Source organism: Amblyomma americanum, chromosome 11 (genome assembly GCF_052857255.1).
Source record: "Amblyomma americanum isolate KBUSLIRL-KWMA chromosome 11, ASM5285725v1, whole genome shotgun sequence".
In the NCBI taxonomy this organism is placed as follows: domain Eukaryota; kingdom Metazoa; phylum Arthropoda; class Arachnida; order Ixodida; family Ixodidae; genus Amblyomma; species Amblyomma americanum.
In genome coordinates, this window is record NC_135507.1 from 112,475,464 (window position 1) to 112,493,233 (window position 17,770).

Genomic DNA, 17,770 nt, shown 5'->3' on the forward strand with positions numbered 1-17,770 from the left:
GAATAATAGACCTGAATAGAGGAATTCAGGATATCGCTGCCGGAAAGATATTCGGCCATAACTAGGGTAGATGATCTTAATGTTCAAACAATGAACGGTAATCTAACAGCTGCCATTACAGAGTGCGCAGTATAAGTAGGCGGTGGGATAGTTCGACAGGCTACCGGCGAGCTATTTCAGGAGACGAAAGATCTGATTAAAAATTTCAAAGAATGAAAGCGTCCACGGACAGAATAGAACTGGAAGAACAATCAGCGAATAACTGCAAGGTAGCCGACATGAGGACGTTTAATATGGAGAAAACCGAGCATGCTCTAAAGAACGGGGGTAGCCTAAAAGCAGTGAAGAGGAAAGTAGGCATAGGTAAATACCAGATGTATGCGATATATTAGCAATATATTGATAAGACAGTTAAAGTAGCCGAAGAGTTCTGCACAAATCTATACAGTAGCCAGTGCGATCAAAAAGTAAATGAGACAGACAGTAGCGCACAGCAATGGGACGTACCGCCAGTAACGAAAGAGAAAGTAAAGAAAGCGTTAGAGCAATGCAATGGGGAAAGCAGCTGCTGAGTGTCAAGTAACAGCAGATTTGTTGAAGGACGAAGGGGAGATTGTGCTAGAACTGGCCACCCTGTATACGCAATGCATTATGACCTTGAGCGTACCAGAAGCTTGTAAGAACGCTAACACTATCGTCATTCATAAGAAAGGATTCGACAATGACTTGAAAAATTGCAGACGAACCAGCTTACTGTCCGTTGCCTACAAGGTTTTTACTAAGGTAATCGCCAAAGAACCAGAACAACCTAAGACCTCAAACAACCAAATGATCAGGCTGGTTTTCGTAAATGATACTCGACAATAGACCATATTCCCACTATCAGTCACGTGACAGAAAAATGTGCAGAATATAACCTCTATATATAGAGCCTTCATTGATTACGAGAAAGCATTTAACTCAGTGGAAGCTTGAGCAGTCATACACGTATTGAGGAATCAGGGTGTAGAAGAGCCTTATGTGAAAAAACTGGAATATATATATCGGCTGCACAGCTACCGTAGTTCTTCAAATAGTCAGCAATAAAATTCCGGTAAGGAATGGCGTCAGGCGAGGAGGCACGATCTCTGCCATTCTATTCACTGCTGTTTTCAGGACATATTCCGAGGCCTGAATTGGGAACAGTCGGGAAGGAGAGTTAAGGGAGAATACCTAAATAATCTGCGATTCCCTGATGACATTGCCTTGCTTAGTCACTCAGGAGATGAGATGCAAAGCGTGATCAATGAGCCAGGTAGGCATAGCAGAAAGGAAGGTCTTAAAATGAACATGCAGAAAAAAAGTAATGTGCAACAGTCTAACGAGGGAACAGCCGTTTACAATTGGTAGCGAGGTGCTGGAAGTGGTAAGGGAATGCGTCTACTTAGTTCAGTTAGTGGCCGCTGATCCGTATTATGAGAGCGAAATAACTAGAAGAAAAAGAACGGGGTGGGGGGCATGTGGCAGGTTCTCTCAGAAAAATAAACAACAGCTCTATCTTACCGGCACTCACCTATCGGGCTGAAATATGGTGGCTAACGAAAAGGGTTCAGTTTAAGTCAGAGGGGTACATACACTTAACTTTTGGGTGCTTATTTTCTTGTTTGTAATGATGCGTAAGGCATCGTTATACGTGGATTACCACATCGCATTCGCATACAACAACATAATAATGTATAATCAAATTTCTTTCTCGTCCTGTTTCGGTTTCAACAGTCGACCGATGACTGCGACATCACAGTGTGGTTATAGGTGACGAGAGGCATAACAAACTGCATTATAATGACTGCTTCGACATTCGTTGCGAGCCAGGCTCTTGAGGAAGGCTGGCTTGAGCACTGCAGTGAGTTAAAACGATAAAGCAACAATTCTGTCACAGTTTTTTCATGTCGCACGTGATGTATAACCACACTTCGACGTCACAGCCATCAGTCGGCTGCTGAAACCGAAAGAAAACGACAGAAAAATTAGATTATAAATTATTTAGTGTTCGTATGCGGATTCCACATGGTGGTTCATAGATAGTAGTGTCTTCGGCATCATTTTATAGAAGAAAACATGCTACCAAAATTGTCTATCCTCCTTTAAGGACAACGAAACAAGACAAATTTTTAAGGACAAGAAAAATTATAGGTATAATGTTAAGAGACCAGAAAGGGGCAGAGTGGGTGAGGGAAAAAACACGGATTAATGACGTCCTATTCGAAATCAGTAGGAAGAAATGGGCTTGGGCAGGGCATGTAATGCGAATGCAAGATAAATGCCGGTCCTTCCACGCAGATTCCAAGAAAAGGCAAGCGCAGCAAAGGGTTAGGTGGGCGGATGGGATTAAGAAGATTGTGGGATTGCGGTGGTCGCAGCTGGCAAAGGATATGGTTAGTTGGATAGACGTGGGAGAGGCCTTTTCCCTGCAGTGGGCACAGTCAGGCTCATTATGATGATGATGATGATATGACTCTGTCGAAAGGTTTGCTAAAATCTAGGAATATAACGTCTATTGGAAAGGAACTATCGTTGGACAAGAACTATCTAGAAAAGGAATGAATTGTTGAAACTAGTTGAGTGGCTGTCGACTAGCCTTTGCGAAACCCAAGCTGGAAGGGAATGTTTTCTGTGTCAGTTATATGGTTTGAAATAATGTGTTCACTGTTGTGTGGTGTTTACCAAAATAGTATATTTTTTTTTTTCGGTGGAAACGAGACTGATTTACCCTAGTGAATTCATTTCACTGACTTGTGTGTATGTTGTAAAACGTTGGGCTGTAAGGAAAAAATTCTCGTCATAGCCGAAAATATGGTGGTTGCATCGATATTGTATGGAAATAAAGAATTGAAAGCGAAGTGCGACGCATCCTGAAGTTTATGCTAGACTTGAAAAGGAAGCATTGATACGGGTGATTTGAGCCAGAAGTGTTATTATATGCCGGTGAGGCCCAATACAGCCTGAGATCTGTTCCCTGGTTTTGTGGCGTCATTTCAGGGCTCTTGATAAAATGCTGAGAACCAAGCAGATCCCCAGGGTGCTGATCTGGGCGACAGGCGCCTGCTCTCGGAGTGAAGGAAACAGCAGACCAAACAAACGGCATAGACTTTTTAATCTCGGACACGCAAATTTGAGTAACAGTTCGATGAGTTTCTGACAAACCCGGACGTGAGTTCTTGTACGTTTTAAAAAGCAAAGAGCGACGCACTCGCGAGGATCGTCGACTTCGCTGCGGTGCATGTCCCGGCGTTGGAAGCGAGCGGACGTGAAATGAGCGGCTCGGGCGAAATGGCGGGCGCCGTGTGACGCCTCCACAGGCATCTCGAAGTCGGTGCGCACACTGCAGCCAGTACAGGCACGTACAGTAGACAGACATACTGCAAGCTGCGCAGCAGGTACAACTTCAAGGAATGACCACATCAGTGCATAAAGCGCCCACTGGCATCGCTCATTATAGAGCGTCACAACATCATGAACACTGCATGACAGTGTCACTTCTGTGCTAGGATAGCTACCTCGTAAGCGGACGAAACGTTCGCTCTCGCTCTAAATCTAAACAGAGTGAAGGACTGCATGAAAAGGGCTCGTCTAGACGCTCCTACTCCACGTGCGCGGATTTATCTCGCTTGGCAAAAGAGCGCGCAGATAGCGCTGTCTCTTTATGAGCTGTTTTGCCAAGAACGAACTGGCCCAACTAATTTCCGTGATTTATGTCCGCCCTGAACCTACCTACTCAGCCAAGGATGTGCAGGGTTGTTGCTTAACCAAGCAGCAACAAGCAGAAAAAGCCACTGCTAACCCTACTGGTGCGCACGACAAATTGTGGACAGTTGGCCCGATTTGGCGGCGTGCAGCGAGAAGTGTGTGGGAACAGAATGAATGCGTATGTTCAATGCATGTGAAACCACCCGTTTGCCAATTGGAGTAGCGCGGATGCCTCGTCCATGGTGTGAGCGCTCCAGCGGGAGTTCCGTCAATCCGGCTGCGGCATCAAGCAACGCTTCTTGAATCCTCCGTGACGGAACGCAGTTTGGTGGGACGGAGCCAGGATTGTCGCAAAATCTAGCCAGCGGCAGCAGGAAGGTACAGAAGAAAGCTGTATGCTTCATCCGATCTGACAGGAATTCCAGAAGCGTTGATTATGCAACCACGGGATGCAGAAGCGAAAACGCATGCCTCTACGTAACAAGGATCCTTTGTTTGTTGATTTGGTTGCTATGCGAGGAGAAAGCTTAATGGCACAACTACATTTGGTCGGGTCAAATAAATTTCATTAAAGCTTTCGTGACATTCTTGGAATCAGGGAAATTAAGACCGCGACCCATACTGCTCGGCTGGTAGTGAAAAAATTGCACAAAAAGATGCTCACCCACACCGCGCTTATCCTCGCGCACGTCTGACATCAGCTTCCTAGCCCTCAGCAGTTACGTGGAACGCCAATACTGAGAGCCTTAATTTGCAGGTGGATTTTAACCCGTGTTACACCATCTGGCGTTGAGCTGAACGGCGGTCGTCCGTGTTTATTGCAAATCATGCAGTAAACCTTTTGGAACTAAAATTGTGTGGCCAATTATAGCGAGAGTAAGGAGCGTGTACTCCCACGGACTCGTAGGCGGGAATTTGTCGGCTTTATACAGGGTGTTTTAGAGAAGACTAAGTAATTCTCAAAAACAGGTTTTTTGAGAAAGAACATGCATTTTTCAGCATACTTTTAGCAGTTTTGGTGAACACCAGAAAATCGGTGAATGGTCCTAAGAAATAAGCTGGTTAACTAATGTTTATTAGCTAACTTTTTCACCAGTCGAGTTAGGCGCCTTATTGCAATTAGAGATTTGTAGCCTTTGGTTACTAATAGCCTTATCAGTTTTTAGAATTTCCAGGACGCGACTACCCTCGGCTCTGTGGCTTGAAAACAGCTTTTTTGACTAATTACGCGCACTGGAAATGTTGCTTTGCCCGCATGCTTTTATAAAGCGCATGTATACTTTGGCGCACGATGTAGCCAAATTTTGTCGAGCCACACCGCCGAGCATAAGCGCGTTTTCGAAATTCTAAAAACAGATATGGCTATTACTAACGACAGGCTACAAAATCTCTAATTGCAACCAGTTGCCTAGCTGAGATAGTTAAAAAGTTAATTATCAGAAATTAGTTCACCAGCTTACTACTTAAGACAGTTCACAGGATGTAGGGTGTCCGCCAACACTGGTCATACTATGCCGCAAAAGCCATATTTTTTAAGCTTGACATTGCAGACGCCGACCACAGCATAGAAAAGAATACACAAAAGACGTTTCGGGAGCCCATACGGGCTCCCATACGGGAGCCTTGTTCACATGCTCCTATATGGGAGCCGAAAAGCCTCTTGTGCATTCTTTTCTATGCTGTGGTCGACATCTGCAATGTCACGTTTTATTATTCACCCCGACCAGACGAGGTTTCGTCCAACTCTTGATTAATGATATACTTTTACACCAAAAAGCGTATTTTTGAAAATTACTTAAAATCTTCCCTGAAACAACTTGTGAACATGTGAACACGAGACGATCATTAATGCACTCATTCCTGAAACGAGCTTGTCGTCACTGCAGAGAACGCTCCATTAGGAGAAGCTGAAAGGGCGCCTGAACAACACAACTTCAATGGATGTGCTGCAGTAAGAAAATAACGCGACCAAGAGTGATTTTCCGCCGACATCGTGAACTCTGTGCTGGGGAGAACGCATGGTTGCAGCCGGCAAGCAAACCTGCACGCAGTAATGCATAGCTAAACATAGTGTAGTGTTCGGTAGCGCGATAGGACTTTGTGCACGATATAGATGCTCACTCTACCATGCAGACGGTGCTTGGAAACATCAGTAAGATGACGTCACGTGTATTCAAAGCCCCAGAAACAACATGAGTATGTGCGTTGCATCTAACCAGGCAGTATAATAGAGACAAAAGCAAGGCAAAACAAGTCGTTGCATACCTTAGCGCAGAAATACGCCAAGGATTCGGCAGGTGGCGCATTAGATGCTGCGGCGTATTAAAAGCAAAGCATACCACCAAACAAAAGGCAATGTGGAGAGGTGCAGTTTGACGAGGTGACGAGGTGCAGCATCGCACCTGACAAATTGGACTTGCTTTGTGGACCTCAAAGGCAGATGCCCTTTGCATTCAATGCGTGAGAATAACTGTCAGCACCAAACAGTAACAAGGCTATCTGGCACCAAGAAGGAATAAGAACAGGCAATGTAATCAGTCACACGAAGAGAAATGAATGGGGGTACCTTGCAATGTAACCTTATTGCTTTGGGCGTAAGTCTGCATTACTGCGTCCCCTTTAATTGCTGGCGACCAGCGCCATACACCGCCCGAACATCTAGCCAAGGCTCGTTTATCTGCGTGGTTTCGCCGCTGTGAAACATGCTTCCATCACAACGTTAGCATTCTTGTCCGTCAAAGGAATATGAAGCCAAGGCGATCTTAAAGCATGACAAAAAGTTACCGAATCTGTCATCAATTTCTCTTTGTTTCTTTCGCTCTGTTCGGAGCTTTTTCATGGAACTTACCAGATCATTTGGCATGTAAAACGTGAAATATTCGATTATCTTCTATTATATTCCGGTTTAAAGTTTTTTGTTGGTTTCGGCAAAGGTTCTATTAATAAAGTAACAAACATCATACAAAATTTGTCGCCATCTTGATACCTTACATGTGATGCAATACTTTGCTTGCCCTTTTATTTCTTTGTTTGCAAAACTGCCCACATTAAACATGACCACATATATATGCCCTCTAAGCCAACCACTTTGGAAATCTCATTTTACCAAGTGCTTTTGAACATGAACTGGAAATTCACACTGGCCTACGTCACCACAGCTGGTTTTTCTGTTCGCTTGCCTTGAGTACAGGCAACGGTGAACTTTCAGAAATATCCTGTTCGTGAACTGGGAAGTGGTATTTGGCAGTTTAGCAATTATTTAGCTTTTGTGATGTAGCATGACTCACCTTTTGTGTTGGAAGGACACCTAAGAGCTGTGCTGTTAAAAGACCTGACCCAAAACATTCAGTGCTCGCCCTGACATGATACAAAATGAGCCCCCTCGAAAGGCTGAGAATAGCAGTCAAGTGAGCAGTAAGAAACTCGTCGAGAGAAAATGAAAGTAACAGCAATTCATTTTTCTCAATTAAGCCCGCATCTTTACGCTTCAGCACTTCAAATCTGCGAAGCTAAGACACATTATACCTTGACTGGATGAACAGAAAGGAACTAAAATGCACCAAACTAAAAAAAAAGCACTGCATATAATAAGCACAAAAGAATCAAATGATTTTCAGGAAAAGCATCAAAGATAACCTCGAAGTCATACAGTATTCCAGTCTTTAAACTACCTAAAGACCGAACCATAAACTTTCACATCAGTGTATCACTGCAAAAAATCACGCTGGACTGCTTCACTGCACATCACACTCGCAGCAGCGATCACACTGTGGACATTGGGGCGTTCAAATCGCTATTTACAGGTTTGCAGCCAAACATTAAAACGCACAAAACAAACACATCACCACTTTCAAAAACTCTTTCGAGGGCCCACATTGTAAATTCTGGCCATTCTGGACATGCCTCATTGGACAGTCTTCCTGCTCAATGATATTTCAAAGAGAACCTGAAGCAACCACGGTCAGGCTAGCATCTGTACAATTGCAATTTACGAGCTGTACAGGGCCATTTTCATCTCTGGCAAGGATGCAGGTCACTCATGAAAAGGCAGAGTTTAACTGTGGAAATGGGAGCAGAGGCATTGCGTGTACAGTGAAGACGATGCGCCCAACTATAAACAGACGACCAGATGCGTGTGAGAAAGGACAGGGATGCGGGTCTTCTTGGTTTTAATGTGATAGCGTTTAGGCTTTCGTTTGACAAAAATTTGCGGCGTCGAAGTCACAAATTTGCTTGACTGGTTGAGAAGGTAGTAACATCAACAAGTGACCATCAGTGGCAAACCATATGTCACCGCCAAATTTGACACCCAAAATTTGGAAGTTGGCCCATACTGCAAACTTCAAAAGGACCCCCCAAAATTTGAAGGAGGCTGAGCCCAGGAAATAGACCAAGGCGGATTAGTGGGTGGATTAAGCTGGATTACAGGGTAAGGTTAGTACAGTCCTATAATACAACAGAACATTTTGGAACACTCTATAAAGTGATGATTCATACATAAACAATAAACACTTAGTGCAGGCAGCGTAGCAGGCAGCCTAAATGCTATTGCACTTTATTTTTCATTTTCAAGAATGTGGTTCAGAATGCCCCCAAGATTTTCTGCCACATGTCCCTGCACAAAAGGCAGACAAACCTTTCACGATGAGCGTGCTGAAACAGGTCTGGACTGTATGCAAACCCAGAGTTATGCAGCCATTATCGTTTCGTTTCGGCTTGCACAGACCTTGAATATCCTGTGCTTCAGGTGACACAGAACGATCGGACAAAAAATAAGGACGCATTTATCTAGGGCACACATAAAATTGCACCCTCGCGAGAATAACCTCAAAAGCAAGGACATCGCCACGCAATCACTGCAACTTTGCTGGAAACGGCGAACACATCAGCTCTCAGGATTCGTAGTAGAACTGGCGGTGCTGTTGCTGCCCGCGCTCCACGTTGCGCGCTGTTATCGTTGGGAATGTGGCGCCCCTCGTGTGCATTCGGAAACGGGCGCAACCACGGAGCAGAGCCAGAAGTGCGGCCTCCCGCGTCGTGGAAGGGACGGAATGCATGACCGAAGATAGAGGAGCGCGCTCTTCGTTGTAGTCTTCCCCCTCTCGATTCAGATGAATTTGCTGTGCTTGGGGGCAGCCAAAGTGCAGGCCACTTCGTACAGGAGGCGATACTGGCTCTGCATAAAAAAAAATACGGTTGATTTGCGTAGTTAGGCCAAATGCGAATTATGTGCGCTAGCACTGTATGACCATTGTTTTGCATTGTTTATCGTGCTTTGTTATGTGTAATATTGCTACGCAATTAAAGTGGTATATCAAGGGTATACTGTGTGTTGTGTGAGTGTGTTTGCATGACACGGAGGAAGCACAGTAGAAACATGACACATTGTTTCCAGCAGTCGTTCTATGCATGCATATCCGTCACAGTTACACTTAAAGGCTACAAAGACTCTTGTGATCCTTGAAGTTGTTAGACAGAGAAATGAAAAATTCGCAATCACAGATTATGTCTTAAACATTAAATCTATGCAACTTTTATACTGCGTATAGTAACCATATTCACGGGTGTAACCATATGCAAATCACACACAGACACGCGCACACACACACACACACACACACACACACACACACACACGCACACACGCACACACACACACACACACACACACACACACACACACACACACACACACACACACACACACACACACACACACACACACACACACACACACACACACACACGCACGCACGCACGCACGCACACACACACACACACACACACACACACACACACACACACACACACACACACACACACACACACACACACACACACACACACACACACACACACACACACACACACACACACACACAATTCTAGAGGGACGAGCCAAAAGATCAGACAGAAGTTCTTCGTTGCGTCTACATACAAAAACAGCACCGTGATCACGAGGGCAAAATGAGAATTTACAGTGACGTCTTTTGCTCGCGGTCAGAGAGAAATACAGAATGCACAGGTAGCCAGCTTGTACAAAACATCGCCATCACCATCAGCCACTGCAGGACGAAGGCCGGTGATCTCCTCTTAACCCTGTCCTGTGCCAGCAGCAGCAGCAGTATTTCCTCAAACTTTCTGACTCTCTGCCGTCCCGTGGTGCATTTCGCCCCTCTCTCTGAATAAATACCGTAATTCTATAAGGGACCATCAAGTGCCCTTAGCATTTCATGCTGTGCCCATGCTCATTTCGCCTTCGTTTCACCTGTAGTCGGATAAAACTAAAGAACGAAGTGGCTGATTCAATTCTAAGGAGGCCCTCCAGTCAATTATGTGGACGATTTGCATGACTGCGTGGTTATTTCGATCAAGCCGTGGTTGATCCCCTTTTATCTGCCACCCCCTGCGACTTCGCGCCATTTCCTTTTACAGATTCATTAGTGTGCGCCACATTCTATCATAAAAAGCTAGCGCATATAACTAGGACAGAGACATAGAAGAAGAGCGCTCGTCCTGTCTTCTTCTATGCCTGTGTCCTAGTGATATGCGCTAGTCTTTTAATTCATGATGACACATCAACAAGTCCAGCTTTCCGCCTTGAGTGCCACATTCATAGGGCAGTCAGGCCAATGGGTCAATGAGCGTCGAAGGGAACACAGTTTGTCCTTGCGAAACGGTACCGGTTCACTCCTGCCGACACACAATAATGAATGTGGAAAAAAAATGACGAAAAACAGAAAAAAAATGTGCGATGCAAGGCTCCAAGGCGCTAGCATCTTGTGCAGGAGCACTTACACGCTTACGCGGGAACTGGCTAAAGCCTACCGTATTAGGAAAGGTGGTAGTTCATGTGTTGATACGCCATCTGTGACATTGTACTAAAAAAGGTTTTGCCTTTCCAGATAAAGTAGATAAGAGGTGAGTCATCCGTGCTCCGTCCTGTATTCCTTGTCTTTATAGTGTCGTCTCTGTGTGCGAAGAAAAAAGAATTCTGAGAAAAGAATTCTGATCATGTGAAGTGACACAACGGTGAGCCTATTCGATAAGGAAATTAAATTTTCAAACTGAATGCGCACTGAAGGCGCTTCTGACGGTTGTTTGTGGTCCTGAAATCTACCTTTTCTTGCAAATTGTCAAATGCATGGTTTCGATACTAAAGGGTATAAATGTGACCGTTACTGAAATAAAGGCAGTCGACAGTACAGCGTTGTCCGGCGTTCCTGTTCTGTGTCTCCGTCTCTTGCGCTGGTTTTCTATTTCCAGCGTTTCATCGATGTCATTCTTCGCGGTTTCCCGTTCGTATTCGAGTAAGTCGATGATGTCCTTGTCGCCAGTTCCTATCCCATCGAGCACCTCCGCCATCTGCGCCTCGTCTTGGAACGTTTTGCTGACCACGGACATGTCATTCTTAACACCGACAAAAGTGTGTTTCGCGTCACATCCTTGGCATTCCTTGGACATCTCGTGGACGCCTACGGTATCCAATCACTTCCAGATATGTCGCCCGCCCGGACTCAGTACGTCCTCTCCGGCGTTTCCTTGGCCTCGTCAACTCCTACAGGCGTTTCATTCCTGGACGCGCTGCCCTTCTGCAGCCACTCAAAAGTTTACTTGCCTTGGGCAACCAAAAGGCACCCGCTCCCAACTGGATCGAGGCTGCCAATGCTGCTTCCAATGCTGTCAAGGAGCGTCTCGCCTCTGCCATCCTTCTAGTTAACCCGGCGCACGACGCATTCACGAGCATCACAGTCGATGCTTCAGGTTCTTCCGCTGGCAGTGTCCTGCAGCAATTTCTTAACGGCGAATGGTGTCCGCTCGGTTTTTTCTTGATGAAGCTCTCATCTTCAGAGCAGCAGTACAGTGCTTTCGGCCGTGAGCTGCTCGCGGTGTAGCTCGCCGTGAAACGCTTCCGTTTCTTCTTGGAAGGCCAAAATTTCGTGATCTTCGCGGACTACAAACCACTCACGAGCGCTTTCTCTTCATGCAAGACCACCTACTCAACCAGGAAAATTCGGCATTAGGTCTTGGCGGGATTTTCTACCTACATCCGGCACATCAAGGGCGCCCTTAACATTGCCGTCGACACCCTCAGCCGTGTATCTTTCTGAAAACCTGGCCCGTTATCAACAGCAAGAAGAATACTTTCAACCACTTCGCTCATCACGTTCATCATCCTTGCACCTACACCCGGTACATTATACTGGTCCTGGCGTCGTCATTATTTGCGATGCGAACCCTGTCACTGTACACGCACGCCCTTATATACCTGTGCCTTTACGCCGCACCCGTTTCATCGATATTCGCTGTCTTTCTCATACAGGTATCCGTGCCTCTCAGCGTTTCGTTGCGGAGCGCTTCATCTAGCCTGCCATCAACGCCGACGTTCGAAACTGGGCTCGAGCGTGCCTTGCCTGTCAGCAGTGCAAGATTTATCGCCACACTACGATCTCTCTAGAAAGCTTCCAGCCTCCGGACTCCCGGGAGTTTTGCAGTTGTTCACAGCGACGTGGTCGGTCTGCCCATTACCACCATCGCACGGGTACCATTATATACTCCCCACCATAGACCGTTTGCATGGATGGATGGATGGATGGATGGACGGACGGACGGACGGACGGACGGACGGACGGACGGACGGACGGACGGACGGGCGGGCGGGCGGGCGGATGGATGGATGGATGGATGGATGGATGGATGGATGGATGGATGGATGGATGGATGGATGGATGGATGGATGGATGGACGGACGGACGGACGGACGGACGGACGGACGGACGGACGGACGGACGGATGGATGGATGGATGGATGGATGGATGGATGGATGGATGGATGGATGGATGGATGGATGGATGGATGGATGATTGGATGGACTGACGGACGGACGGACGGATGGATGGTACGAGCGTCCCCTTTGAAACGGGGTGATGACAGTTGCCACCGGGCTGTTTTTTGCTTTATTTTTGTTTAAGTGTATTGTAAGTTATTAAAAATCGCCATTTTCTTTAAATACGTCTTCGTGCACTTTTATCCGCTGTCTGGAAGCCCCCTCTGTAGCAGACATCAAGCGGAAGCGGTTGCCTCCGCGCTCATTTCCACGTCGATCGCCCGTTTCGGCGTGCCAGTAGAGATTATCCCCGACAGAGACCGACAGTTTGAGTCCACGCTTTTCGCCAGTTTGACCTAGCTTCTCGGCATCACCCACCTCAAAACTACAGATTACCATCCGCAAGACAACGGTTTGGTCGAGAGGCTACACTGTCAGCTGGAGGCGTCGCTCATGGCTTACGACCTTCCCGAGCACTTTTTCACCTCTTTGCCAGTCGCCCTTTGAGGACTTCGTGACTGCGAAAAGCACTGTTTGTCTGGCATACCTTACGTTGAACGTCTAAAAACTCTCCTGTACCGTATCTCCGCCCCTCCGACACGCGCTCGCCAGTGCAAGCCGACCTTTGTCCGCCGCGATTTGCGAGACAGCACCTACGCTTTATTAGGCCCGTTTCACATGCTGCGACTAGAACGAAAACAGTCGGCCTAGTCGGTGACGCCGCATTGCGATTTTCGGCAAGTGCTTTCACATGCAACGCGTACCCTGCGAATTCGGTTGCAGGGACAGGCAAGGTTGCTTGATGTTTCCATAGGCAATCTATGATTAAACGCGACAGAAATGGAACACGAAATGTGTTGATGATGTTACGACCAGCGTAATTTTAGATGCAAGACATTATTACGTATCTTTTGATTAGAATAAACAGTTTTCCTTCCACCGCGGCAACAGCTCTCACGTGACCGCACGTCGCACGCCGTCTCGGCGCTCTCCATTGGTCAGTCGCAGAGCGAACACACCGACGCTGTGACTGAATTCCAACCGGACGGAACTCGATCGCAAGCCGTCTGCGACTAGACCGACGGCCCTCCCCAATCGCGGACTGACGGAATTCACCGAGTCGCAGGCGAAAGTCGCATGCATGTGAAACGGGTCTTACGCTTATTCACCGAATATTTTTTCTTTGTAATAAAGGATTAATTACTCATTTGCATCCACCCTAGCGCAGCCATACGGCTACAAAGGAAAGCTTTAGAGCTTTTGCAGAAACTTCGCAGTTAACGACAAATTCCTCCTGACCCGGAGTTTAAAGCCGGGACCACCACCTCACCGGGGCAGTCACTCTGCCAATTGAACTCAACGGGACGGCTAGCATATAGTCAGGCGAGAGCGAATTGATCAACTCGAGTCGGGAACAGTGTCGGTAAACATTTTTCTTGTGCATTTCTTGACTGACGGTTTCATTCATTCTCATGTCACTGAGGTGTTGTGTCAAGTTGGCTTTCAGTGTTTGATATGTACTGGTTTGTTTGGTAAAGGTGTACTTTTCAAGCTTTGTACACTAAATACATATCTGTGAGACACTCCTATTTGGACACTTGGCCCGTAAATAAAATAAAAGAAATGAATAAGAAATAATTGGTACAGCGACTGTCGCTGTGAGGCGGTGGCCTCATGTTCGAGCCACGGTCCAGGACGAATTCTCCGTTAACTGCAAAGTTTATGTGGAAGCTGTACAGGTTTCATCTGCAGCCATGTGGCCGAGGTCGAGCCGAGGCCATTGAGTAATTACCCCATTATTACAAATCTACTCCTCCTTGGGGGATTGCCCTAAACATAGCCTAGAGTTTTCCGTTGGTGGGAAACTGTGAAATTTTTTTCCAGCCAGCTGCTAGTTCATAATTACATTCAATATTCATAAATATTAAAAATCGAACAGCAGCTGTTTTTATGGCTAGAAACTTTTGCTCTTCTGGATGTTACCTTCACGATGAAGGGTGCCGGACTGATGGCACTTTACAAAAAAGAAGATGGCAGATTAGATATAAAAATTCCAGCCATATTTCAGTGCTGTCAGTGTTTTCAGGAGGTTAGGAAAAAACTTTGCAGCAATTGACTTTGGTTTTTAACAAACAAACTGATCGAAAAATTTCAGTACGGCTTTAAAAATAATTTTGTTCTAAATTTTACGAGGTCTTGTGTGAATGACAGTGATGGTTATACGTATAGGTCCATCGCTTATATAGTGTTTGCTATTTGGTCTTGAATAAAGAGTTGGAAGCCTGCACCTGTGTTGGAAGTCTGCGCCTTACTCCTCTCCTGTCCCATTCGCGCAGTCCTACCTTTCATCTTCAAAAACAAGTCCATGAACATGCGCTCTTTGACCGAAAAATAGATATCCCGTGTAACTTTATAGCTAAACTACTAACTATAAGCTTAGTTTCGAATAATTTCAGGCTTTGATCATATTAATAACAGAATTATAGTTAGAAACGTGAAATCTATGATATTAAAGGTTTACGATTCCAGTTAATCAAGTCATATCTAAGCAACAGAGTGTTAGCTTGTCTATTTAAACAGTGAAACCACGTATCGGAGAGAAATAGCATACAGTGGTCCAAAGGCCCTTGTCTTTAGTATGATCCAGAAAAAAATATTTTCTCCATTACTTCAAACACAAAGTTTTAATGAACGCTGATAATGCCGGTACATTCCTTTCATTCCATTCTTACCAGAACTTGAGTGGTGATAACACAAAAATAAAAGCCTAATTATTCAGAAAAAAGTTACATGTACTCTCACTGACCACAGCCTAGTAATTAATTCATGGAAGATAGAGGTTGTCAAGAAAGCAAGTGCTCGGAATTATTTTTCTCCATACATTGCAGAAGGATGAACACGTCAGTTTTACCTGACTTACATGGGCATCTTTTACCAATGTTAGGCAAATTATTAGCATATAACACATGGTTTCCATCCCATATTCATCACTGCAATCTTCCCTGGGCAACAACGACTGAAACATAAACCTAAATTAGCTGTGCTGAACGCAGAAAAAAAATTATCCGTGTCGTATCTAACATTTTTTATACAGAGCATTCGAATCACATGTTTAACCAGTACAAAAGAACTAAGGTACAACTTTTTACTAAGGAATGCTGTTTCAAAATTTTCATTTTAACTACAGGTAAAGTAACCACGCTATCAGAAATAGCATATCTGCGTGAAAATGCTCCAGCGGAAGTCAATTTTTATCCTGAGCTCTAAAATTTTCCTCATTCCTTAACCAACTTTAGGTCTCAGATAATACGAAAAACTCTTCATAGATTACTGAATTCACAGCGTTCACAAGGCGTACATGTTACGGGCCTTACATGTGCAGAACTCAAATATATGTTATCTTGAGCCTGACTCTCACCTTTCCCATGAAAGATGTAGCGTACTGTATGCTTTCTTCGCAGTACAGATGAGTTCAGGGCACATCTACAGAAGTGCGACAATATTTTCGCGAAAAAAACGTAGCGCGACTCAAAAAGGAGCTTTTAGTCGAGCGGCCAAGCAGACAAGCAGTACACACCCGAGCAGAAGCGTCGTCTTCCTCGCTCCGTCCCGGGTCATGCCGCTGGACCGCAGGGCGGCGTCGGCAGAATGCGAGCAGTGCGGCAATGCCCCCTCCTTTAAAGAGGGATCGCCAGGATGCCACCGCCAAGGGGGGAAACACTACCGAAGCACCTAAAGTGCAAAGGCATGTGGCGTTGGGATTGGATGTGAACACCGCAAGGGGCTAACGGGCGTAATACGGCTTCATGCGCGCCACGTGGTCGACTTCAGACTTGGGCGGTCGAGAAGAGCTGACAGCTCCTTGCGGGAACACTTCATAGTTCACCTCGCTGAGTTGACATCCAGGGGCTGAATTAGCGGCACAGAAGCTTCTCAGAGCGACCGCGCAAACGTATTCGGGTCCATACCAAGACGTGCTCGCCGGGCTTGTAACTCGCCTCCCTGTGGCGGAGGTTATAGCGCGGGGCATCGGTTTCCTGCTGGTGTCGAATTCGGTGTCTAGCAAGATGGCGAGCGGGTTCTACATCAAGACCGAATTAGCGCCCGCAACAGACGAGGGGGCACAAGCGGGGCATTGCATGACGTCTAGCATGGTCAGGGCGTCACGGCCATACACCAAAGGGAACGGAGTGAAGAACGTCGTTTCTTGGAGGGCGGTGTTATACGCAAACGTGACGTAACGGAGTATTTCCTCCCAGTTGCGATGGTCATCGTCGACATACATAGACATCATATCTGCAGCGGTCTTGTTTTGAGGATGGTAAGCCGTCGTTTTTCTATGACTGGTGCAACTGAGACGCAGGACCTCATGCGCAAGAGCCGACGTAAACGCGGTTCCCCGATCAGTTAATACGACGGGGAGGGAGGGGGGTGCCATGGCGAAGCACGATGTGGTGAACAAAGTAGTGTGCAATTTCAGCCGCGGTGCTACGGGGAAGAGCCTTGATCTCACAGTAGCGGCTGAGGCAACAACAATATTCCGGTCACCCATGGAGGACACCGGGAATGGGCCGGTAAGTCCATGCCCACCTGCTGAACTGGGATTTGCGGTGGATCAATTCGCTTCAGAAGCCCGGCCGGTTTTGTCGGCGGTATCTTCCCGCGTTGACACTCACGACAGGTTCTAACGTAGCTCTGGACAACCTCAGCGAGCCGAGGCCAGTAGTGCTTGTTGCGCAGGCGTCCCAGTGTTCTGGGCAAACCGAGGTGGCCAATATAAAGGTGGTAGTGGCATGCAGTGAGTACTTCCTGACGAAGCGCGGATAGGACAACAAGGAGATGCGTAGTTTCGGTATGATCGTAGTTTTTCTTGTAGATGACTCCGTCTCGTAAGCAAAACGACGAGAGTCCGCACGAGAAGAGTCGGGGCGGAGACGGAGCGGTTCCTTCGACGTATTCGATTAGAGGCAGCAGTTCGCAGTCGGGCCTCTGGCGTTGGGCAAGGGCGGATGAGGTGGCAGCGCCGAGGAGCGCAAAATCATCTTCGGACTCATTCGGTGGGCACGGAAGAGGAGCTCGGGAGAGACAGTCAGCATGGCTATGTTTCTGATTCGACTTATACCCGATTGTGACTTCGACCTCTTGCAAACGAAGAATCCTGCAAGCAACCCCCCCCCCATGGATCTTTCAGGTTCGCAAGCCAACACAAGGAGTGA

At 46.5% G+C, this 17,770-nt stretch overlaps 1 protein-coding gene across 9 annotated transcripts in view; it reads right to left on the reverse strand.

Annotated features, from left to right (window-relative positions):
* Positions 1–3,117: 3,117 nt before the first annotated feature.
* Positions 3,118–17,770, reverse strand: part of LOC144111045 (receptor-type tyrosine-protein phosphatase mu-like) — a 392,283-nt gene continuing 377,630 nt past the window's right edge. For all 9 annotated transcript variants that reach the window (XM_077644146.1, XM_077644150.1, XM_077644144.1 and 6 more), the window contains one exon: positions 3,118–8,902. In XM_077644146.1, the coding sequence (XP_077500272.1) occupies positions 8,834–8,902 (69 nt within the window). In that variant the 3' untranslated portion in view covers positions 3,118–8,833. The remainder of the gene's footprint in view (positions 8,903–17,770) is intronic.